At 39.6% G+C, this 26,378-nt stretch overlaps 1 protein-coding gene across 3 annotated transcripts in view; it reads right to left on the reverse strand.

Annotated features, from left to right (window-relative positions):
* The window catches only part of IMPG1 (interphotoreceptor matrix proteoglycan 1), a 137,375-nt gene that overhangs the window by 57,933 nt on the left and 53,064 nt on the right, over positions 1-26,378 (reverse strand). For all 3 annotated transcript variants that reach the window (XM_045498833.1, XM_045498832.1, XM_045498831.1), the window contains 5 exons: positions 21,779-21,837; positions 17,192-17,212; positions 15,288-15,535; positions 13,817-13,893; positions 12,868-12,946 (listed from right to left, as the gene is read on the reverse strand). In XM_045498833.1, coding sequence (XP_045354789.1) covers positions 12,868-12,946; positions 13,817-13,893; positions 15,288-15,535; positions 17,192-17,212; positions 21,779-21,837 — 484 coding nt within the window. The remainder of the gene's footprint in view (positions 1-12,867; positions 12,947-13,816; positions 13,894-15,287; positions 15,536-17,191; positions 17,213-21,778; positions 21,838-26,378) is intronic.

Here is a 26,378-nt window from a genome sequence, read left to right on the forward strand (position 1 = left end):
TCATATATGAAGGTCTTGAATAAAGAAAATAATGGAGGGGCACCTGGATGATTCAGTGGGTTGAGCTACTGACTCTGGCTGGGGTCATGATCTCGCAGTTCATGAGTTTGAACCCCACATAGGGCTCACTGCTGTCAGGCTGTCAGTGCAGAGCCTGCTTCGGATCCTCTGTGCCCCTCTCTCTCTGCCCCTCCCACTCTGTGCGCTCTCTCTCTCTCTCTCTCTCCCTCAAAAAATAAATAAAACATTAAAAACAAAAAGAAAATATGAAAATAATGGAAAGTGCACTGTCATCTAGTGTGAACTTAATCTTTTTCAGAACTATTCTCTCTGCTTGAACAACCCTGCTGAAGTCCTGGTCCTGTTGTAATTAAGAGTTGTCCAACAAGAAATTTTAATTTACCCCTAAATCTAGGTCTTGGAAACATTGCAGACATATGTGGCTGTGTGTCCTTATCCTAATGATAGCATTGTGTTATTGATGGTGATGTATTTCCTAAAATATTTTCCCCATGCATTGTCACCTTAATCTTTCTTCTTTTTGCCTTACTTTCCTTTCTGAAAACTTTCTCTATTGTCCACATGTAATGATGGAGTGATATGTTTTTAAGTTAAGATTTCTGTTAAAGTTGCTACAATGGCTTAGTTTTCAAATTCATTTCAGGGCTTATTCATGCAAAGACATTCTCCTAGTCATTAGAGCTCTTTTCCACTGAGGGATGATCCAGGGACCAGAGCTCACCAAGTTTGTTCTCATTGTTTCAGGGCCACCAAGTGTGAAAGGAAACAGAAGCAAGACGGCGTCCAGATCATCTGTGAAGGGGCCGCAGTGCTCGGTAGTGTGGGGCACACTTCTTGCTGAGCCAAGAGCTGCTGGTTTTCTGGCACCGGTGCGGTGCTGCCATTTCAGCTACACTGAGTGAAATACAAATACAACTGCAGTGTGCGAGTGGCCACTCCAAGAAATGAGAAGGGGCAAGGCAGATGCTATACCAAAAGTGAAAAATATGACAGATACCAAAAACTGAAAGTAAACAAACAAAAACCATGGGGTTGTTAAAATGGAAACTTTAAACATTTTTTTCAATGTTTATTTTTGAGAGAGAGAGAGAGAGACAGAGTGTGAGTAGGGAAGGGACAGAGAGAGAGGGAGACACAGAATTCAAACCATCTCCAGGCTCTGAGCTGTCAGCACAGAACCCACAAACCGTGAGATCAAGACCTGGGCTGAAGTCGGACGCCCAACCGACTGAGCCACCCAGGCGCCCGTAAAATGGAACCTTTGAAAGGGTATCAAGTCCACATAGATGCTACTAGCTCTATAGATTTAAAGTAATCTGGAGGGCACCTGGGTGGCTCAGTCGGTTGAGTGTCTGACTTTGGCTCAGGTCATGATCTTGTGGTTCGTGGGTTCCAGCCCCACGTCGGGCTCTGTGCTGACAGCTCAGGGCCTGGAGCTTGCTTCAGATTCTGTGTCTCCCTCTCTCTCTCTACCCATCCCTCATGCTCTCTCTCTCTCAAAAGTAAATAAACATTAAAAAAAATAAAGTAATCTTGGAAATAGTTTCCTAAAGCAGGTCAAAAAGAAAATTCCTGAGTCCCTATGAATCATTATATTTACTTATTTATGCAGCACAGTTTCCTATATTTATTGGTCTCTCATTTTCTCTGTAAAATACTGGACAGAGTAATCAAAAGCATTGCCAATAATGGCTACTTATCAATCTTCCTCTTTATGTAAATGTAAGCCAACAAAAATGGATGGGAGTGATAAAAGTGACCACGTCAAGGATCTGAAAACCAGCAAAGGCTGGCTTCTGCAAGTGTGTGCTCGCTACTTGCATGACCATAAAGTGGTGACAGGAAGGAAATATTTGGACACCTGAGAGTTCACTAGCCTAGTACAGTCACTCCGGACACATACATAACCACTTCCCACTGAGAAACCTGTAACAGACACTGCTCATTAATCAGGTCAGGCTTTCTTGCTCAACCTATTCATGGCTTCAGAATTCTTCATAATGATTTTACGTCTTAAATACCACTCAGTCAATTCACTTTTGTTCATCTCCCCTTCTATCACCCAAGTCCAAGCTATCAACATTTCTAGCCCATGTTGTTAAGACTCTTCTAATTGATTGCTTGGATTTCCCCACCTCCAGCCAATTTTCCATAATGCAGTAAGATCTATTTAAACTCAGATTTGATGTATCATTCCTTTTCTTACAACCCTTTAATGATTATAAACAGGGCTTATAAAGCTCTGCGTTTCTAGAGCCTCATGTTTTCTAACTCTCTCCAACTCCTTGTGCTCTAGCTACATTGGCTTGGCTTTCCTTCAATTTGCCATGCTACTTCCAGCTTCCCCTACTCCCCTCAGCCCAAAACACTCTTCACCAGGCCTCCCCAATTTTTGTTTTTGTCTTCCTGTTATTCAGATCTCAGTTTAAATATTATTTCCTTAGGAAAATCAGTTGACTATGTAGAATTGATAATAATAATAAATATACATATACATATAATTCATAAATTGTGCATCCTTTTTTTTTAAATTTATTTTGAAAGACAGAGAGAGAGAATGCATGCAGCATTAGTGGGGGAGGGGCAGAGAGAGAGGGAGAGAGAGAGAATTCCAAGCAGTCTCCTCGATGTCAGCACACAGACCTTGACATGGGGCTCAATCTCATGAATGATGAGATCATGACTGGAGCCAAAATCAAGAGTTGGACACTTAACCAACTGAGCCACCCAGGTGCCCCTACACAGTATTTTTTGTATCAGCCAAATTTTGTAATAAACTTTTGTGTGCATATATATCCCTGATCCCCCTTTTTAGGATCGGTTATTAAAAATTTACTAACACACCTTTGATGAGCTCCAGTGGTCACAGGGCTAATTGTCTGTATTGGTTTCCTTCCCTTTCTTGTTTTAGTTCCTTGTTCCTTTACTGGGATCCTTGTTTCCTGGGATCATCTCCAAAACACCTCTTTATAATCAAATCCTCATCTCAGGATCTGTTTTGTGGGGGACTCAAACCATGACAGTCATAGAGTGTATGCGTTATCTACCATTTTATCCCCTGTACCTAACAAGCATGGCATAAATACTTGTTGAATGAAGAAAATAAGCACGACATCCCAGAGAGCCACTACTAACCAGGTGAACTTGTTGAAGTCTTTTCACTCTGGCATACTGGCACATGGAGTCGGCTTGGGTCTGTGGCCTACAGTACCCCTGCAATTCATCTGTGATGGGCCAGTCTCTCATCTAAAGATATGTAGGGAATCTATATGGGGCCCTTGGAAAAGAAAAATCAATGTGTACCAGTGCCAAATGAGGTAAAACCAGACAGTGAACTTAAGTGATACGAAGGAAAAAGAGAGCTCCCCTGAGGAAGGAGGAAAGAAGAAGAAGTGGTGGCAGGAAGGTGAGATGAAGTTGCTGAGAGTTACTGAACACTGCTTGGAACCTAGCATCCTCTGAATATGTGAGCGAGTGTGTTCAAGTGACGACCGTGAGGGTGGAAGGAAGGGAAAGATGAAATTTCTTTCTTAAAAAGAATGTTTTACTTATTTTTGAGAGAGAGAAAGAGGTGGGGCAGGGCAGAGAGAGAGGATCAGAAGCGGGCTCTGCACTGACAGCAGTGAGCTTGATGCAGGGCTTGAACGCGTGAACCAAACTCACGAATCATGAGATCACGACCCGAGCCAAGGTCTGACACTCAACCGACTGAGGCCCCAGGAGCCCCGAAAGATGCAATTTCTAACGGCAACTGCTTCTGCCTGCTGTTGTTTTTGCAGGATTGGCAGAATTTAAAACATGTGGTCTCAGTTGAGGCAAATGATAGAAAGAGATTAAACAGATTACTATCATAAGTAATCATCATAATTTGAGGAGGGAGTTGGGAAGAGCCTGGAAAAGGAATAGTCCATGAGGGACGTTTTGAGAGAGTAGAGGGCTGACCAGTGTGGTGCAGCAGGGGAGTAATACGAAATCCTTAGAAGGCAGAAAGTCAGAACACAAATTGTCTTGGAAATTGCCGAAATTTGGGGCAGGGCACTGAATTTCCCAAACTTAAGTTTTGTAGGGCAGTACTATGTCACCTGACATCTAGGTTAAATCTAGAATGACTGGATTTGAGAGCTGGAAGGACTTCAGTTCACTGTTGATCTTTCCCCCGGCATTGTGAAGATTACATCTACGGACAAAGTGTAATTGCAAGCCTTTGCTGAACAGCGATTCTGTCCTTCCTTCAGATGGTATGTTCCTCTTGGATCCTTCTGAACAATTTTTATCAGCAGTGTATTCCTATTACGGAAGCTTACTGTTTGATCCTCAATTTAGACGTACAAGAAAGAAAAGGAAAAAAATATTGACCACAGTGGTTTAAAGTTCAGCTGAGTTTTTCTTAGAAATCTTTCCAAGTCTTAACCATTATTCTTTCATCCTAAAGTGGAGAGATTTAAATAACATTTTGCCAGGTCTTCATGATTAAGAGTTAGGATATGAAAAGTTTTTGGCTGGCAGAGTGGCTGATTACATATTTCTTTCACTTCATACCTACACGTTAATCTTTGTGATAGTTAATACATTGTACATGGTGGAGCTGATTAAAGTTCTTCAGCCTTCTTATTTTGATAAAAGTATTTACCTGTGAGGAATATCAGTTTACATCACCTTACATGTAGGGTTGTCTTGAGCTGTGTGAGGACTGACACAGAGTGGGACATATCTTTAGTCTCAGTTTACAGTCTGAGACTAAAAATAGTGATAGATAGGTTCATTAAGTTCAACAACAATAACAAATAGTCATGAAACCCCAGTCATATGCCAGACACTGTGTTAAGTGCGGTTAGAGGCAGGATTTTTAAAAAAGTTTATTCATTTATTTTGAGAGAGAGAGAGAGAGAGAGAGAGCGAGAGAGAGAACAAGCAGGGGAGGAGCAGAGAGAGAGGGAATGAGAGAGAATCCCAAGCAGGCTCCACACTGTCAGCATGGAGCCTGATACAAAGCTTGAACTCAGGAACCATGAGATCATGACCTGAGTCAAATCAAGAGTCAGTAGGTCAACCAACTGAGCCCCCCAGATGCCCTCAGATATTTTTTTTGAACATGTTGTTTCATTTCAGGAATTCAGTCTTGGGGGGATACCAGACATGCATATATATAATTTCAATACTGAGTGGTAAATGTTTGATGGCACTATATATACTTTTTCGTTATGGAGTCAGGGAACAGATGGTAATTATGAGTCCTTTCAGAGAGCAGTTGGGAAAGCTTCACAGAGGAGGTGGCATGTTAGCTGGAACTTAAAGCATGAGTAGGAGATCATCAGGCTAAAAGAATGGAAGGGAATTATAGGCATGAGAGAAAAGAATTTGTGCAAAGTCACAAAAGCATAAATATGGAGGACGTATTTTGGCAGTGGTGGGTAGTGTGAACAGAACAGACAGCAGACTACTGTTTCCGGATCACTGAATTGGCTCTCTCAGACTTCTTAGTAGGTAGGGCAAAAAGGGAAATAATCAAATTATTCCTATCAACTCTGACTTCCCTGAAGGTATTATGATACACAAATTCATTCATTTATTCCTTCAGTCACTCAACATGTATTAATCGCTTGCCTAGTATGTGCCAAGCATCTGGCTGGACACCGATGATATTGCAAAAAGTAGAGACAGACTGAATCCTTAACCTCGTGGAACGTTAGCAGCTGTGTTTTCTGTTGAGTTCATTCAGTTTAGCTCATCCCACTGACTCCTGTCAAAGGAGTCAAATGCTGTGTGAGATTAAGAAAATTTAGAAATGTGTGGTTATTTTCATGTATTACCTAGATGGGATGTGACAGCCAATTTTATGTATCAACTTGACTGGGCCACTGGGTGCCCAGATATTTGGTTAAACATTATTCTGGGTATGTTTGTGAGGGCATTGCTGGATGCAGTTAACATTTGAATACGTAGATGGAGTAGAGGAGATTGCCCTCCCTAATATGGGCCTCTTCTAATCAGTTGGAGGTCTGACTATGGACAAAAGGTTAAGTGAGAGAGAATTCTCTCTCTTTGCTGGACTGAGCTGAGGCCCTGGTTTTCCTGCCTTTGGACTTCAACTCAGACTGGAGCTCATGCTATTGGCTCTCCTGGGTCTCCAGCTTGCTGGAGTGTATACCTTGGGACTTCTTAGCCTCCATAACCACATAAGCCAATTCCCAATATTAATCAGATATAGATATTGATATAAACCTATTGATTCTATTTCTCTAGAGAACCCAGACTAATACAGTGGAATAAAAGATGAAACAATGTCCAGTAGCAGAATAGCTCTGCCTGAAGTCTGCTTCTTCACCATTTAAAATATCGCAATTTATTAAGAGATCTGGCTTACAACTTAAATGGAATGTCCAGCAAATGAAAATAGTGTAACTTGGAAGACAGAACACTGAGGAGATAGACCACATGATGATTCTAATGAGTGAAAAGAAAAATGTATTGCTGCCTACACACATCTAAAACAAATAAAACCACACCAAACCACAAAACAGTTGATAAAACTGGGGTGTCTGGGTGGCTCAGTTGGTTAAGCATCTGACTCCTGGTTTCAGCTCAGGTCATGATCTCACGGTTTTGTGGGCTTGAGCCCTGCACTGCACTCTGCACTGACATTGCAAAGCCTGCTTGGGATTCTCTCTCTCTCTCTCTCTCTCTCTCTGTCCCTCCCCTGCTGGCACTCTCTCTCTCTCAAAAAATAAGTAAACTTAAAAAAAGTTGATAAACTTTGTTTTAAATGTTTAATTTTTGAGAAAGAGAGAGCACAGTGGGGGAGGGGCAGAGAGAGAGAGAGGGACACACAGAATCTGAAGCAGGCTCCAGGCGCCAAGCTGTCAGCACAGAGCCGGATGCAGGGCTTGAACCCACGAACTGTGAGATCAGAACCTGAGACAAAGTCGGACACTTAACTGACTGAGCCACCCAGGTGTCCTAATAAAATTTTTGGGTGAATGCATGTTATGAAGAAGATAAGATGCTGGGCTTCTCTGATACTTTATACTTTCATTTTTATGAAATAGGAGTGATCTTAACAATTAATTGGCTCTGTAAGAAAAAATGGCTTAGGATCAACTACCCTAAAAAATGTTAATAATGAGAGATCTCAGAAATTTATACAAGGTAACAATTCATTTAGTGTTCTAGAGGCATATTTTGCAAGTACTTTATCTCAAGGGATTAACTACTAAACCAAACTACTTAAACTGAGAGATTTCTATGAGTGTTTTATTGAGATTTTAATGGCTTGGTGGGCGTTTGGTGACACTAACCTTAAAAATTTTCCAGGCTAAAATTATCTCAGTAATATCATGGTGCAGAACTTTGGAGTCCTAGTTGTCATTTTACTATGCATGGGAGAGACTCAGAACTGTCTTATGAGGGAGGGAAGCTTTGGTCTTATCTAGAGTGTTCATCCCCCCCCCCCTTTTCCATGTAAGTGAAATGCCTTTTTATCAGGATACTTCTTAGTTAGAATCTTCATTTTTCACTAAGACATGGCATTTCTCTTCCCAGCTGAGCTGATTATGAAAGCATATGGGTCTGCCTTTAACTGGCAACAAGAATATTTGCACTTTAAGCCCATGTCAGCAAATGCAGTGCTTCTTGGTCAATACTAATCAAAAGCTGAGTTATGAAATATAATTTTTATTTATGGAACATTGACTAAAAGTTATGCAGCACATTCGTTCCTCTAGATACTCTAAAATCAATCCTTGAATTAAGGCAGACAATCAGCACCTTGCCCCTCATAGAACTGCTATAATGAACTGGGCTTTGGAATTCATTATGCATCTCCAGTGAAGGAAGTGCTAAGAAACTCAGAGGCAAATTCATGAGCTACCCAAAGCAAACTTGAACTTTATACTGTTTATTTTGTATACAATTTTCCCTACAGAATCATCTGTTTTTTTTTTGTTTTTTTTTTTTTAAATTTTTTTTTTTTCAACGTTTATTTATTTTTGGGACAGAGAGAGACAGAGCATGAACGGGGGAGGGGCAGAGAGAGAGGGAGACACAGAATCAGAAACAGGCTCCAGGCTCTGAGCCATCAGCCCAGAGCCCGACGCGGGGCTCGAACTCACGGACCGCGAGATCGTGACCTGGCTGAAGTCGGACGCTTAACCGACTGCGCCACCCAGGCGCCCCTCATCTGTTTTTTTAAAAAAAAAATTATTGAGGTTAAAAAAACATAAAATTTTGGGGGCACCTAGGTGGCTCAGTCGGTTCAGCGTCCAACTTCAGCTCAGGTCATGATCTCACCATCTGTGACTTCAAAGTCCTGCTTTGGGCTCTGTGCTGACAGCTCAGAGCCTGGATCCTGCTTCTGATTCTGTCTCCTTCTCTCTGTCCCTCCCCCACTAACACTCTGTCTCTCTGTCTCTCAAAAATGAATGTTAGGGGTGCCTGGGTGGCATAGTCAGTTGGGCATCCAACTTCAGCTCAGGTCATGATCTCATGGTTTGTGAGTTTGAGCTCTGTGTTGGGCTCTGTGCTGACAGCTCAGAGCCTGGAGCCTACTTCGGATTCTGTGTCTCCCTCTCTCTGTGCCCCTCCCCACTCACACTCTGTCTCTCTCTCTCTCTCTCAAAAATAAAGATTAAAAAAAATGAATGTTAAAAAAAAGAAAAAAGGAAAATAACAAAATTTTAAAGTGAACAATTCAGTAATCATGAATTCATAAATTCACAATGCTGTACAAAACACCACCTCTATCTAGTTCCAAAATTGTTTTATTACTCCAAAAGAGTTTTTTGACTTTTTTTTTTTTTTTGCCTGGGTGGCTCAGTTGGTTAAGCATCTGGCTCTTGATTTTGGCTCAGGTCATGATCTCGGGGGTTCATGAGTTTGAGCCTCGCGTCTGGCTCTGTGCTGGCTCTGTGCTCTCTCTCTCCTAATCTCTCTCAGCCCTTCCCTCACGTGTAAAAAAATCTAATAATAAGCCCCAGTGCAGGAGGTTGAGGAGGAGGAATCAGGAAATATGAGAAGAACCAAGAAATCATTTTGTGGAAGCCAAATGAAGAAGGAGTTTCAAGAAGGGAGTGGTCAACAGAAGCCCTTGCCAGAAATATCATGTAAAATAAAGATGGAAATGAGGCTGCTAAATTGATTAATTAGGAAGCCACCAGTGATTTTTGTGGAAGTTGTGTCCTTGTAGTGTGCGGTTAGAGGTGAAACTGGTGAAACTAAAAAACAACTGACAGCATAGTGACAGAGACAGAAAAGAAGCTGTGATCGGAAGGCAAAGCAAATTTGAGGGAATATATTTTTTTAATGAGGGTTACTTAAGCTAAACATAATTTAGTAGGTGCAGGAAACCTGACAGATAGTCTTGGCTATGCAACCAGCTACAGCATGACCTTGAGCAAAGCACCTCACATTTCTAGTTTTGATTTTCTTATCCATGAAGCACAGTGGCTGAACTAGATTATGTCTAAGATTCCTTCCTGCTTTAGTGTTCTAAAGGATAATCGTGAGTGGAAGGAATATATAAATATAATGAAAACAGTAAAGCAATTTTGAAAGTACAATAACATACTCATCATATAGTGTCATTTTTATTAATCTACCTGAAATGCTGATCTTTAATAAGGTTTTATGATATCATAATGAAAGAAAGGAATCCAGTGAGCATTTACTATCACAAACAAAAAAGTTTGTTTTGTCTTATACAATCAACTGTTAAATAATTTGAAAGTCATAATAGTGGTTGATGTGGATTGTAGTTGATTATAAATGGCCTTAAGGTTTTTGAAATTTCTCCCAGCAAGAGATAAGGTCTATGTTCCTTCCCCCTGAATTGAGATAAGCTCTATGTCTGTCTAGCCATTACAATGGGAGGCAGTGACACTGATTCTGAGTAGTGAAGAGAGTGAAGGCTTCTACCTTCTGCCTCTTGCCATATTAACTCTTTGAACCCATGCTGCCAAGCTTTAAGGATGTCCAAGCAGCCCTGTTGAAGAGTCCTACATAGAAAAGAAATGAGCCCCACTCCACCCCCCACCAACCAGCCAACAGCCGTGGTTAACTACTGATTTGCCAGCTATGTGAGTGAACCAACTTGGACAAAGATGTTCAATACCCATTAGCTTGAGATACTGTAGTTGACACAACATGGAGCATGGAAAAGCTGTTCTCACTGATCCCTGCCCACATTTCAGATTTATTGGCAAAATAAATTATTGCTGTTTTTTTTTTTTTTTTTTTTTTAAATTTTTTTTTTTTTCAACGTTTATTTATTTTTGGGACAGAGAGAGACAGAGCATGAATGGGGGGGGGGGCAGAGAGAGAGGGAGACACAGAATCGGAAACAGGCTCCAGGCTCTGAGCCATCAGCCCAGAGCCCGACGCGGGGCTCGAACTCACGGACCGCGAGATCGTGACCTGGCTGAAGTCGGACGCTTAACCGACTGCGCCACCCAGGCGCCCCTTATTGCTGTTTTAAGCCACAAACTTTGGGGATGGTTTATAATGCAGCAATAAGTAATTGGATCATGCAGTTAACATTTATTCACTGGTAATCATGTAAGCCAAACATAATCTGTATGGGTGGTTCTTCTTCCATGCCATATATGTATTTGTGAAAACCCTTGCATTTCACAAAATTGCATACTAATTGCACATAGAGTTTATGAGGAAAATAGGATTGAGGTTGATCACTCAAAACCTGTAGAATTTTGAAAAGAGAGTCCTAACTAAAACAGTAACAATCGTATTTAAAAAACATCAGCCATAGCACAGTAATTTGACATCTGCTATAGACACATTCTTCCAGATAACTTTCCTCTGGCAAGGGAAATAAAAGCAAAATGAAACTATTGGGACTATACCAAAATAAAAAGCTTTTGCACAATGAAGGAAACCATCAACCAAACAAAAAGGCAGCCTTCCAAATGGAGAAGATATTTGCAAATGATATATCTGATAGGGGGTTAATATCTAACATATATAAGACTTATACAACTCAACACAAAAAAACCCAAATAATCCAATTAAAAAATGGGCAGAGCACTTGAATAGACATTTTTGCAAAGAAAACATACATATGGCTAATAGACACATGAAAAGTTGCTCAATATCACTACTCATCAGGAAAATGCAAATTAAAAGCACCACTAAGTATCACTTGACTACCATTCAGGATGGCTAAAATAAAAAACACGAGCATTAACAAGTGTTGGCAAGGAGGTGGAGAAAAAGGAACCCTCATGCTCTTTTGGTGGGAATGCAAACTTGTTCAGCCATGTGGAAAACAGTATAAAGTTTCCTCAAAAAATTAAAGATAAAATTATCATATGATCCAGTAATTACACTATTGGGTATTTACCTGAAGAAAATGAAAACACTAATTTGAAAAGATATAGGTGCCCCCATGTTTATTGCAGCATTACTTATAATATCCAAGATATGGAAACAACCCAAGTGTCCCTGAATAGATGAATGTATAAAGAAGATGTGATATATACATACATATATATATATATATATATATATATATATACACACACACACACATTATATATATATGTATATACATATATATATAATGGAATATTACTTAGTCATAAAAAAGAATGAAATCTTGCCATTTGCAATAACATAGATGGATCTAGAGGGTATAATGCTAAGTTAAATAAATAAGAGTAAGACAAATACCATATGATTTAGTTTGTATGTGGAATATAAGAAACAACAAATGAACAAAGGAAAAAGGAGACTAACAAAAAAACCACACTCTTAAGCACAGAGAAAAAATTGTAGGTTGCCAGATGGTAGGTGCCTGGGGGGGTCGGTGAAATAGATAACTCAGATTAAGAGTACGCATATATTATTGAGCACTGAGAAATGTATAGAATTGTGGAATCATTATACTGTACACCTGAAACTAACATAACACTGTGTGTTAATTATAGTTGAATAAAAAAATGTTTTAAAGAATAGAAAAAATTTAAAAATATGAACCATAACAAATCTTTATTGTCATTTGCACTTAGAACCATAGTGCCTCCTCATCAGCCTTATAACCTGGGGTTCATGTTTCCTTAAAGACGTTTTTACCTACAGTTTCAACATACAGCTGTATAAAGCAGAAAGCATAGGAGTTCTTAAAGGCACTAAATCAACTCCTTCTTGCACTAAATAAGACTCTGCTACAGAATTTTCATTTTTTTCTTAAGGTCTTCATAAATTGCTAAAAATTTCTCTTCAACTGTGATAAAGCTTAATTCTATTGTCTCAAAAATAAACATTTTTAGAAGTTCAAAAGTGAACCAAAAGGATTTCAATGTTTACTGACATTCTTACTTATCAATTACACATGAGCTAATTGGCATGAAAGAAACCACACAGAAGAACAGATGGTATGAATGGTCAGGCTGTAAGTGGTGAACAGAGGACATATATCGATTGTAAAAGCCCAATCCTCTGTTGCCATAGTCCCTTGTTGTGGACTTTCGTCTTAGGATCTACCTTGTCCTGATGGACTTTTAGTTTTGAAGCCTCATAGAGATGGCTATTCTGTGTGGGTAGCATTTGGTACGGCTTTGATTTCAGTTTCTTTCACCAGATCCATCAGGGAAGGGGTGTCAGTGCTCTGTGCAGGCCCAGGGCCTAGAGCTAAGGGAAGGACACTGGCAGAAGAGGTTAAATGGACTGCTTTTCTGCTGGAAATGCTGGTGTGAGGAAACCTTGTCCTGGGTCAAGGATGACTTTGTCACTGGTCTTGGAGGGAGTGTCATAGATGGTTTCCTCAAAGAGGAGGTCGTCAGCCAACATAGACTTTGTGGTAAAAAAAAAAAAAAAAAAACAACAACAACAACTCACCAGGAGTACTGTGTCCTGTTTTGTCCACTGTCTCAAGCCTGGATTGATCAAGAGGAAGTTCTGGACTCAAAGTAGCGTCCTAAAGAATGAATTTAGAAAGACAGATGTTAAGAAGTGACATTTCCCTGTATGTGGGAAGGGTTACACTCCATTTTTTTCCTTCATTTAAATATAAGCAAATCATGTTATAGTTGATTTGAATCTACGATGGATTTTGATATAGGATGTAATACAGAAATTTGTCCTGAAAGGAAAACATGCATTGATACAGTGGTAAAATATGATCAACTGCCTTCTTGACTAACTGAATCTGCCTAGGTAGGGTTAACTAAAAACTGAAATACGATGAATTGCCGATCATGTTTCAATTTATGAATTCCTTCATTTAAAGAGGGAATAGAGCCTAGTTAGCACTTTCACTTATCAATATCCCAGTTTTTGGCATAAATTAAATGGATATAGCTTTAAATGAAATATAAAAATTATTGCAGAATTTATTATTTTTACTGTTGAAGACATTATACTTATAAAATCCTCACAGATAAATAAAGGTAAGACCTTAAGATTTAAGAACAAACTTATAAAGTAAACCTACGCTTATATTTATTTCTCAAAGTCATAATTAAATTATATATTCTGCTTTAAGTATTCTTTTCAGTTCATGAGCATGTGTTTGTTTTATCAAAACAGCAAGTCCTGACACTAATTGAAACAAAGATCTAACTATGGTGAAGAGAATTTTGAATTTTAGGGTATTTGAAAAGTAAGTTGTATCCTATTAAGACAGAAAATATAAATGGCAACCAAGTACTGCCTGTAAAAAACAGAAAAAAAATATAATTAGCATTGCAAAGAAGATTTTGTTCTGTTCAGTCCTTAAGTGGATTTTTTTTTCTTATGGAAATCTTCGTTCCTATTTGAAGAACGAAAGAACAATAAGCTCACTTACCTTTGTGATATCGGCAAGGAGTGTGGGCAGCACTGACTGGAAGTCGGGATCGGAGCCTGGCAATGACCCCAACAATTCTGCAGGTGAAAAATCACAAGGTTTGAGTATTTCTTTCTTTTTCTTTTTTTCTTTTGTGGTTGGGGCACTAAAACAGTCAGGGTTGAAAATGTGGCAATAATCAGTTTTTAAGGAGTGGAGTGGTGTAGCAAATCATTTAGAAATCAGCATCACATACACTAATAGTCACTGATATGAGTAATAAATTGAAAGACAAATGCGGGGGTACATCTTACATGTATATGTGATAAGAACAGTTATTAAAGTAGGCTTTTAGGATGTTTAGCTTTACTGTATAGATTTGGATCAGGCAGGCAGGTTGATTGGCTAGGCCAGTGGGGATGAAGATACAACTAAGCTAACAAAGAAAGAAATAGCTAGAATAAATGCTGGAACCAAGGGCCATTTGCAGATTCTACTTCTACCTTGAAGCCCGATTCTCAGAACATCTCAGAAGTTTGAACAGAGATAAACCAGAGTAACAAATGGTCTCTGAGATGAGTCTGAAGCTCACCTTTTCTTGCCTAGGAGATTCCCTTGCCTTGCATGTTGTGCCAAGAGACCTTTTGATGTTTTCCAGTGTTGAGTTTGACTGCCTAAACCAGAGAAATAGAACTGGCAGAGAATGCCAGTTTCATGCCATGTCATACTAAAATGGCATTTCTAGGGTCCATCTATTATGCCAAGAGTGCTGGGCTTAGTGAAGAGTTCTAGGCTCCTGGGTTCCTTCAGTTACCCTCTGAGAATCCTGAGTGTGCCTGATGATCTTGTTGACTTTCTTTGATCCACTCTTCTCTTCTCTCCCTGCTACTCTCTGCCCTAGGATGTTGACTTATATGGACTATATCAATGGTTTTTTGCTCTCTGGCTTTGGGATGGCTTAGACTATGAGGCAAACCCTTAATGCCTAGAGGTAGTAATGGGGCCTTGCTACTTTTGGCTCCAGAGAACTGTCCTATTCCTTTGTGTATTAGGAAAGACTTTATAAATAGTCCCTTTATCAAACTCTCCTCATGTCATCCTATTCTATTCTAATAATGTGCCATCCATTTCCTTCTGGGACTCAACCAATTTACTGGGTGAGGGAATCTGGGTTGTGCCAATGGAACAGAACTGTCCGTGGGTGCTTCTTTCCATCTGGACTCCATTGGATGACTGTAGTTGAACTACTGAACTGAAACTCTGGGCTTCTCCTGGACCTATTCTTGATGTGAAGTAGCACTAAAGGCTCATCCAATGAGACACAGGTTGGAGTGAGGAAAGAGAAGTGATACCATATGTGATGTGCCTGTAACACAAATGATTGACTCTGTAAGGCCCAAGTTAAAATGACAGTGACCCTGAGACATTCTACACCTCCTAGTGTCTCTGTCAAAATGAGGATAAATCCAGAACTATGAAATCACCAACTGACCATCAATGAACTGAATTGTTTCCACATCCAAGGATTTGTCTTCCTCTAGTGCTCTGCTGATTAGCTTTTTGAGGTCTGAAGCTGTGAGATAGATTTCTGGTTGCTTGTCTTCCTCCATCATTCCATGAGGGACTCCTTCACTCTCAATTTTGTTGGAATCAAAAGACAGGAGGTTACTCGCAGGGCTTTTTGCATCTGCAATGTCTCTCTTAAAGATGGCCAAAAGTCGCATCTCTGTGGAGCTTGAACTGTAGACAGCAGAGGACACATTCCACCCAAACCCGTTGTTACATGCCTTATAAAGACAGTCACTGTGTTTCTACAAAGATTCAAGACAGCTTCATCATCTTTGCTGATGGGCTCTTAAAGAATATCTCACTTCAAAGCTAGTTTAAATGTTTATTAGAAATTTGAAATGTGGAAGAAGAATTGACCTATATTTTAGTCCTTAGAACACCAGGCTGAAGAGGGGCTACTAACTGCATCAAGTGATCATGGATTTTTATTCCTTCTGAAAAAGTGTTAATTGTCAAGAGTTGTTATTACTGACCAGCAGTTTTGGTGGTGTTACAAGTAAAGTCATGCAGTGCCAATCAGCAGGAAGGATGAATTGTCCTTTTTTCTATAACCTTCTTCAGGAAGGTCTATGAAATAGCAATACAGGACATAGAAATGGGACAATAGTATGTACACATTGTACCAAGTCAAAGCTTCAATTTTCAGGTTATTTCTCTTCTGCTTCTTTCAAGAAGTATTTTTTAATTAAAAAACAAAATTCTAAAATAACATAATCTTTTTCCTCAAGCTGCTTTTAAGATAACATCTTGGAAGAAAGGTGTGAAAAAAGAGAAAGGGAAGTACTATACGATTAACTATATTTATTATCATATTTATTGATTTAATGCCTTTTTGCATATAAAAATGCAATGGGATTCTCTGTAGCTTTGTCCTCCACGATCAGGTTTTACCTTTCAATTTATGCCATAAATCCACACCAAGGGATGCAAGAGTGTTTCAAAGGCCACAGGAACTGATAATGTTTACTCTTGGCAATTCTTTGGGCCACACAATCAGTCAGAATCTACAGTTCATTATTTCACTAGTCAATTTTAGGAGCCAAAGCTGGATTCTTATTACTGAGCTCTCCACGGTATTGTGGGCTCTGTCCCAGTTCAAACTGACCTTGGAACCAAGGAGCAAATTAGTTTCTCTCCTTTATTCCAGACTTAGGTTGGCTGCTTATACAAGTGTGCATTCAGACAGACAATTTCCCATCACAAATGACATTTAAGAAACTGTTAAAACACGCTTGCCTCAGAGAAAGGCATTTTTATGTTTTTCTAATTAGATTTTGAATTTTACAGGATACACTTTCACTGATCAAGTCATTGTTCACGTACTTATACAGTAATTTTGACTTAAGAGTTTTTTTAGTATGAAATAATTGCTTAATTAATTAAATTATTTTTTTAACATGGTTAAACTTTAACATCAGCAAAGAAATAAATCCAGCAATAGATCCAGATTTTGTGGGATCTCAAGCTCATACAAGTAAGTGTCTGTCTTCAAGAAAAACAATACAGCACATGGAGATAAAATTAAATACAGAAATGAATCTGTTTAAAGTAGAGAAGAAATTAAGAAACAATAAACATGTCTAAAAGCAGACACATAACTCAAGCATCACAAAATTCTGAATATATACATATTTCATTAGATATACCTCTGTAGAACTTTTTTTCTATTATTGTTTACAGCAATTAGTCTCATTTAAATAAGACACCAATAAAAAGCCATGGGCTTATCCCAGACTTTGTATGTAAAAATTACTTATAAAAGATCAGTATGTAAATCTGTGGGATAAAAGGCACTATATTTCAAAATATTAGAAAAGTCCAAATTACCCATCTTTTCCTTTCTTTGGTCTTCATTTCACCAGGAGCAATGGGAGCATGCAAGGGAGAAAGAATTTTTATGAAATTTATTAAGATATTCAATGAATCATTTCATATATCGGGGGAGGGGAGAGAGAAAGAGGGAGAGAGATTTCTTTCTATTGTGTTCCATGTTTGCCCAGGAATGTGTTGAAGGAAACACATTAAACTGCCATCAGAATTTGGATGGAATTGTGAGAGCCACATAAATCTCAGGAAGTAAACACCATTATATGATGTTTCTGATTAGGATTTCAGCCTTAGTTCATAGGCTGTATGTACTTTTGGTCTTCTTTGTAAACTCTTTGATTTCTTCATATTCTTCCCAAAGAGGCTGAAAATATATCCAATGCGTCTTACATTTTGGGTAGTGCTGGTGCCAGGAAGTTTTTTTGGAAAGTATTTTATAAATGGATTTCTCACCCTGTGAATAACATTAAATGATTTATTTAATCCTGAAGGTAATTTATCTGAGACTGGACACTGGAACTGGTGTTTTGTTCACTGATTGTTTTTCAAATTGTTTTAATCAGTAATCCTTGAGGGAGTGGTACAATTCATCATGGAACAGGTTGCAAGAAAAATAAACACCTGTTTACTGAGTGGGTGGTCTGTACCAGGCAGTTTATATGCATCCTCATTTAATCTTTTTCAACAACACAATCCCCATTTTACAGAACAAGGAACACACACAGAAAGGGAAAGTTGGAAGGTGGCAGAGCTGAGATTCAAACCCTATCCTGCTTGATTTCAAGTCTGGGCGCACTGGCCATACCACTGCCTACTCATCAAACTTTGGTCATCAAACTGACAAATATATTTAGGACTCCTCTGGACGTATATATGAATTTAGTTTAGAAGCTATATTCAGTTTTCTCATTTTACCTTTCAGGTGAAATTTGTTGACAAAGACAATCTCTACATATGAAGGGATTTGTGTTACTGCTCTTTCTACCTGGGGTATGAATTCATTGAACTTTTGTCCCTTGGTAAAATGACTGAAAGAGACTTTGCTATGATTTTCCTTTTGTGCAAGCAGAGGAGGATCCATGACTCTCTAACTAGGGCTGCTCTGTGGGGCCTGCCTCTTGCTTCCTTTCAGCAGTGGCTTGTAGTTTGGAGAAGTAGGGCTCCCTGGGCCATACACCTAGTTCTGCTCATTTTTTTAAAAAAAATTGCATTGAAATGTAATTGTCACAAAACAAAGTGCACATGTTGACGGTGTACAATTTGGTAAGTTTGATATTATACACCTGTGAAACCATTACCACGATCAAATCAATTCCTCCCAAAGGTTTACTCATGCCCCTCTGAAATCCTTCCCTCCATCTTTTCTGCCTCACCCTCCCCAAGCAACTACTGATCTGTTTTGTCATTATAGATTAGTTTGCATGTTCTAGAGTCACACAGAAATGGAATCATAATATATTTATTTTTCTCTGTATTCTTTCACTCAACATACTTACTCTGAGATGAAACCATATTGTTGTATATTCTAATAGTTGCTTCCTCTTTTGAGTAGTAGTCTGTGGTAATAATATTCCACAATTTGTGTATCTATTGCTCTGTTCATGGATATTTGGGTTATTTCCTACTGTTGCTAATACAAATAAAGTTGCTGTGGACAACTGTGAACTAGCCTTTGAAAGATTCTACCCTCTGACTAGATTAAATGGTTGTTAATAGTTTTCCATATTGCTTTAAAAGATAAAGCAATATCTAAAATTTTTTAACATTTTTATTTATTATTTTTGAAAGACAGAGAGAGAGACACAGCATGAGCAGGGTAGGGGCAGAGAGAGAGGGAGACATAGAATCCAAAGTAGGCTTCAGGCTCTAAGTTGTCAGCACAGTGCCTGACGCGGGGCTGGAAACCACCAACCGTGAGATCATGACCTGAACCGAAGTCGGTCGCTCAACCGACTGAGCCACCCAGGTGCCCCAAGATAAAGCAATATTTAAAGTTGATCTTTTTCTGTGCATCCTTAGAATTGTGTTAATCATACACATCCTCATAACTTCCCAGTTGTGTCTGGGAGAATTAAATGAGGTCACTGATAAAAAATGTACTTATGAAATTATAGATCAGGTTTTGTACAAACGAACTAAATAAAGACAGTACCAGGAGACTCATAGTGTTTTAGGGGATCTGGCTCCATGAGGAAGCAATTTCCTTCATTCCAAGTTTACTTTACAATATTCTGAGCATTGTTAGTTATGATTAAAAGCTTGCCATACTTATAAGCATATCTTTTATACTATTCAGGGTCCAACTGTTTTCTGGGAGACTAAATATTCATTCCATAATGGAGAGCATTGGGAATATATGATCAAATTTATTTTATAAACATCTTTGGCAGAAATAAGAATAAATTCTTACAGAGATAAACACATGGGAAAGATGCAGCTTCAGTAGATATATTTTTAAAATATTTATCTTGCAAAATTTCATCATCCTTAATACTTTCATTTTCTTCTAAAATAGATTTTTTTTCATTATTAGGTTTTCATTTATTTGAAAGGAGGGCATAATGTCCACTTGAAAGGACTGTTCCTATCATTTCCCTCAGCTTTAAATGCAACATCTGCTTTTTAGCTGCAGTGGTTTGTCCAGAAGACTTTGCCATCTATGCAGAATATTCCACTATCACCTTTTATTTCCCTCTAATCCATCTGATTTCACATGGAATATTGTGGAGCAGCATCTTGAAATAAGGAAAAATGAGTCTGCTTTGGTACATATTAAGGGTTTCATCTTTTATAACTTTCACTTTTCAATATTTTCTTTCTCTGGAGTCACACAAATCAGAGGGGCCTGATATCTTTTAGAGAAATACACCTGTAGAGCTCGCCTGGAAGCTATTCTTTGTGGGTCTGTAGACTTGCTCTCGGCAACTTATAGCTTTAACACAACAGATGGTGAAGGGGCCAGGAAGTACTTTGGGAGAAGCCTTCTCTACCCACTTTACAAATCCCCCTTGGTGTGGGGAATCTCATTCTGTCATGCCAGGGCTCACATATACCCTGCGGCCATTAAAAAATATGTCCTATTATGGCCCCATCGGTAGATGTTTTAAATGAGAACTTACACAGAAAATGCGGGTCACCTGAGTAGCTCAGCGGATTAAGCTTCTGACTCTTGATTTTGGCTCAGTTCATGATCTTGCGGTTCATGGAATAGAGCATGATGTGGGACTCTGTGCTGGCAGTACGGAGCCTCCTTGGGATTCTCTCTGTCCCTCTCTCTCTTTGCCCCTCCCTGCTTGCATGCTCTCTCTCTCTCTCTCAAAAATAAATAAACATTTAAAAAAAGGAAAAAGAATGCTAAACTTCTCGTCAAAAATCATGAACCCACCTCGATTAGAGTGTTGAGATGCTAATGGATATAGGCGTGCTTGTGGGAAAGCGGTGGGAACATAACTGAACCCTGCATGGCACTATTTTTCAATTTCATTTACTTTATTTAAAATTGTAATTTAGAAAAAAATAAAAAAAATTTTAAAAATAAAATTGTAATTTAGTGGGGCGCCTGGGTGGCTCAGCCAATTGAATGTCTGACTTTGGATCAGGTCATGATCTCGTGGTTTGTGGGTTCGAGCCCTGCATCAGGCTCTGTGCTGACAGCTCAGGGCCTGGAAACTGCTTCAGATTCTGTGTTTCCCTCTCTCTCCCCCTCCCCACTCAAAAATAAATAAATATTAAAAATTTTGTTTTAAAAATAAAAAAACAAAAGAAAATTGTAATTTAGAAATTTTTGTGTGGTAATGCATTACTACAGTTTAGATGTCAAAATGATAATAAAAGTATGTTCTGGTGGTGGGGGGGCACCTGGGTGGCTCAGTTGGTTAAGCGTCCGACTTCAGCTCAGGTCATGATCTCACGCTCATGAGCTTGATCCTCTCGTTGGGCTCTGTGCTGACAGCTCAGAGCCTGGAGCCTGCTTCGGATTCTGTGCCTCCCTCTCTCTCTGCCCCTCTCACGCTCACACTCTATCTTTCAAAAATAAAAAAAAAAAACATTAAAAAAAAGGTATATTCTGGGAAGTCTTGCTTCCACTTCTGTCCCTTTCTACCCTGTTCCTTCAACTCCCTTACCCCTCACAGATACTTCTTTTTATTAGTTTCACCTGATTCCATAGAGTCAGCCTGATTTGTTTAAACGATGATGATATTTAACACTCGATAGGGAACCAGGAAATCAGACACCAAGGTAACTAATTGCTACTTATTTTGACCTGTCTCTACTGAGGTGTTTTCCTAAGAGGTTCGTTAATGACATTGCCAAGGACAGCAGATGAGCTCTCTGCAGAGAGCAGTGTTTCTGGCTCCCGAGGGAGGAAGGAAGGAACACAGCTCTTGTGTTACCCCCTTAAAAAATCACCTAGAGTCATGTTCTAATTAGACAATTCCTTTATCTGAAATGTATTCAGTTTTCAGGATTCGACAGGGCTAAACAACTGGGGGGAGAAGAACCTTATATTCCTCATGACACTGCTTTTAAAAGAGGATAGGGAAAAAGTAATTTAAAAATTGAGAAGAGTCCGATCCTCTTACTTACCTAAATCCTAGCACATGGATTTCTTTGAATCCTGGAAATTTCTTAAATACCTTTTGCATCTGCAGAAAGAAAGAAATTTATGAAACGCTCTGGCCGTACCAGGTCAGATGTTACCTAACTGAAAAAGTCTCAACACTTCTGATGAGTTAGGGGGAATAAATGAAAATGGAAAATTGAAGCAACGATTGAGGCCAAACGCTTTGTTCTTGGTAATTTCTGAAACCCAGGGGAAAGTGTTTTGCTATTTATTTAAAAGCTGCAATTGGGTAGTTCTGATCTGCTTTCACGGTTACTTTATATAAAATATGAAAAAACTTTAAGGTGGCACTTGGAAGAAACTTTTTTGGCTACAGTATTTTTATTTATACACAAAGAATAACTATAATAATTTCTGGATTGAATTATATGATTTGGAAAATATGTTAAAGAGGTTACCAAAGTCAAAATGGCTGCTATATCTAAATAAAATAGTACAGGCAGACTCTAATAGGTTAGATTCACTGGTAGATTTATGTGGACTTTATAATAAATTTTCTTAATTAGTTTGACCTTGCTAATGAAGCATATTATAGGAATATTTTATAATTGCTATATTCAGTTATTCCTGACCCACTACGGTCTGGCTTCTGCCTCTGGATTCACCCAGTGGGGAAGATTTTCTCCAGGCTGTTGTCTCTTGGCTCTCTCCAAATCCAGTGGCATTTTCCATTTCTCTTCCATGCTGTGCCTGCTTATTTTCTGGTTCTTCTTCTATCTCAAGGACCACTTTCTCAGTCTTCTTTACTCCATCTTAGTCTCGCCTGCACTCTCTACTATAAATATAAAGATGCTTAGCCTCCTTATCTCACCCTCCCACTTATTCAGTAAGTTTGACTGCAGGCACTGTGCTAGGCCTGGGGACACATTGCCACATAGACAGGCGCTGCTCCGTCCAGCTTACTCCCGCATGGACTGGGAGGCAAAAGAGACCAAGAGAAAGGGATAGTATTAGTAGCGAAGCTTGGAAGGGAGAGCAGGGTGAAAGTGAGGCTGAGGAGGTGAGCAGGAACCTGGCACCACTCCCCTTCCCTGTGCCCACTCCCCTCTCCCCACCCTTGGGGATCTCATTTTCTGCCATAGCTTCACTGATCATCTGAGACATAGCTTTGAGTTCTACATGTGAATATCCCAACTTTGCCACTACTAAATACATCCAAACCAGAGTTATTCTCTTCCTTCCAAATCCGCCTTTCCTTCAGCGCTCTCTATCCCAGTCAGGTTCATAAACACCTATCGTCTTCCATGCCAGAAGACCCAGCAACCCTAATACCTTCTCTCTGTGCCCATCACATCCATTCATTAACTCCTGGTAGTTTGAACCCCATATACATTTTGTTTCCATCACATTCTTATTCTCATGGCAGGCATACCTTCCCTATCTCCCTTTTTATATTGCTGAAATGGTTTTCTAGGGGTGTGTGAGGAAAGACAGCAGAATTTTTTTTTTTTTTTTTGGCGGGGGGAGGGGATATGCTAGGGCAGGAGGAATAGAGATGTCTCCTTGACCACATTTTTATTTCCAAGGTAATCATTCCATGTCTGTTGTTCTTCACTAAAAATCCCTTGATGGGCTGCACTGCCAATTGAATAAGTTCCTTTAGAATGGCATTTAAGGTCCTGCGCATTCTAACCTTCCATTCCCCAAGCACTTTATCATTTGCCCTTCCTGTCATCATTACCCTCTTGGCCAATATTGTGTCCTCTCGGGACACTAAACTAACACCTATCTCTCCTCAAATTACAACATGTACTTCCTCCAGACCTCTATGACTTTTTCCCCCTTTTAGCCCAAGATGCAACTTCTATCTTCTGCTCCTTGACTGCCCATACCGCCATATTTCAAAGCCAGCTCAAGCATATTCTCTATCGAGAATTTGTAGAGCCCTAAAGTCAGGCTCAATGATTTCTTCTCCCTACTGCTCTAGGACTTGTTACAGTATATCCCATAAAACAGTCTATGAGCTGCACAATGGCTCCTTCACTGAGATTATGCTCCTTGGGCTCAGGGACTGTGTCTGATTCATCTTCATCTCCCTCCCTCCCAGTACCTAGCAGGCCGTTATCCACATAGCAGGGACTCAGCAAGTTTTGTTTAATGGACTTGAGTGGATCTCTTCATTCTCTAAACTCATCAACATGCTGCTGCATTGTCACTGTATCTAAAATTACTGCTGATTCTATATTATCTATGCCAAGGACTAGGGCAGTGATGCACAGATAATCCCCAAATCACTTACATTGGCCTTTGAAGTGTGTCATAGATTTCTTTTTCCAGCAGACTGATTTACCAGCTAAATCATATTTTCTTAAACCAATATTAAAATTAGTTTTCATTCCCTCAGTATATAGTAACTGCAGCAATGAAGGTAGCCTAGGTTTTGGGTGCTGAGGTAGCTGTGTAGGCCTGAGTTTAAATATTGGTTCTGCTCCTTTCTAGCTGTAAGACCTTGAGTTTATTGCTTCATCTCTCTGAATATGATCTCCTTAGTCCAAAAAGAATAACAATACCTATATTATAAGGCTCCTATAAGGAATAACTAATAAATGCCTGACACACAGTGGGCAGGAATAACTAATAAATGCCTGACACACAGTGGGCAGGAATAACTAATAAATGCCTGACACACAGTGGGCAAAGAGTTGATGATATTGTATTTTTGATTAACTTAGTCTCTACATCTTCTACTGGATTACTAGCTCCTTGGTAGTCCAATTTTCTTTTACTTCCTCAGTAGTCACATAACTTGGAGCCTGACAGGGGCAGAGCAAGACTTCAGTCAGTTGTTTTTGAAAGACCCAGTGAGGGGAAAGGACAAGATGAGGGTCCCTGTAGGGGTCAAGGGCAGGGATGCTGAGTACTAAGCTTCTGTGCCTCCATGACCACCCCCACCACAGGCTTAACAGAGGAGAACTAGGAGTTTAGGTCTGAGGAGATGGTTACCGAGACAGGTAGGAAAGAGCTGTGTACATGTCTCAGGTCTGCTCTGGCTTTCTGTGGCAAATAGCTTTGGGTCCCCAAGGCAGTTGTCATGCCATTCCAGTAACAACACCTTAGACTAGATGTTTAAGTGTGAGCAGCAGTTTCTGGAGTGGAAGATTCAGACCCCGACTTGTCCTTCTTTCGTGTCCAGGATACCAGAGGCGCTGTTGTATGGATGAAAACAGCCAATCAAAACAGAACTGCTCCCATAGAAGCCCGCAGCTGCAGCATGGGCAGTGGGGAACATCTCCAAGGAGAGCCGTCCTCCCCTCCAAGAGTGCTCCACAGCACTGGCTCCAGCAGAGAGGTATTTTGTTGTTCATGCCCTCTTTGTGAACCTGTCTGTGATCGATTAAGATTCAGCTCTGCTTAGGAGGGTGCAGAAGGCATCTAGGGAGGAGATGACAAAGGCCTTCAGTTAATTCTGCCAAATAATCTTCTGGGGACCCTCCAATTATGGAGTGCTAACCATTAAATTGCTAATTAAGTGCCCAGTTAACCTTATTAATAATACTAAATGCACAGGGGCCTCCCTGATTCTGCTGGAATGTATGTTCAAGGGGCTATAAAAAGGCAGCCGTATTGAGTTCTCATGAGCGTTTGCACAGGAGAAAGCATTCAGACAACAGCTAAGCATTCCTTTTGACATTTGTATTAAATTGCTCATTAGGTTTATTGTGGAAATTAAATTACTTCAAAGCACTGTCCATTAATTCCTGATTAGGCCTGAATGGCTCTGCTAATGCAAGTATGGGCGGTGGTGGAGTGGGTTGGTTATCTGTTGGCAAGCTGCTGGGTGGTCTGGACTGCTCAGAAGCCTGGAAAGGGAACAGATGCTCTAACCAGAGGGGCTCCATCTCAGAGAAGCCAGTGACCGTGCAGAGGAACCCGCAGGACTGATGTGATGGGTCTCTGGAACAAGACCCAGCAAGACATACTCTTATTTGGCTAATAAGTTTTTCAGAGTCTAGAATGGGCATGTTAATTTGATGATGATACAAAAATCCCTGTCCCATAAATATTTATTTGGGAAAAATAAGAAGTATTGCATAATGGTTAAGAGTAGGGGTTTTGGTGCCAGGCTGCCTGAATTGGAATCTTGGCCAACTATCCAATTTTGAAGATACTCCAACTATACTAAAGATCTTCTGAAGAGAATATTTCAAGAACAAATAGAAAGTTAACAGACTATTCTTTAATTCATTCTATCTAATAATCCGTGTCTAAGTACTTCTCTGGTTCATAAACACCCCATGCTGATGCTTTCTCTTTGAAGTTTGTAGAAATGATTCTTTACATTTTATTGACTGAACGCTGATGCAGGAGGAAGTTGGAGGTTTAATATTTTTGCCTATTTATCCTCTCTCCAGTTGAGAGGAGGTAAGCACTGAATTCTCCAAGTATGACAAGTAGGGGCCTGTCGGTTCCCTGGCCATGCTGAGTGAGATGCTTGGGCACCCAGGCTCTCCATAAATGAAGTTCATGGTTATGTTTTCTTATGAATGCTTCTATTTGCAGTTGCATTTCTACGGTCACTGAGTAGTTAACTGCATCCCAAGCTCTGTATTAGGAGGTTAAGTC

Source organism: Leopardus geoffroyi, chromosome B2 (assembly GCF_018350155.1).
Source record: "Leopardus geoffroyi isolate Oge1 chromosome B2, O.geoffroyi_Oge1_pat1.0, whole genome shotgun sequence".
NCBI classification, from domain to species: Eukaryota; Metazoa; Chordata; class Mammalia; order Carnivora; family Felidae; genus Leopardus; species Leopardus geoffroyi.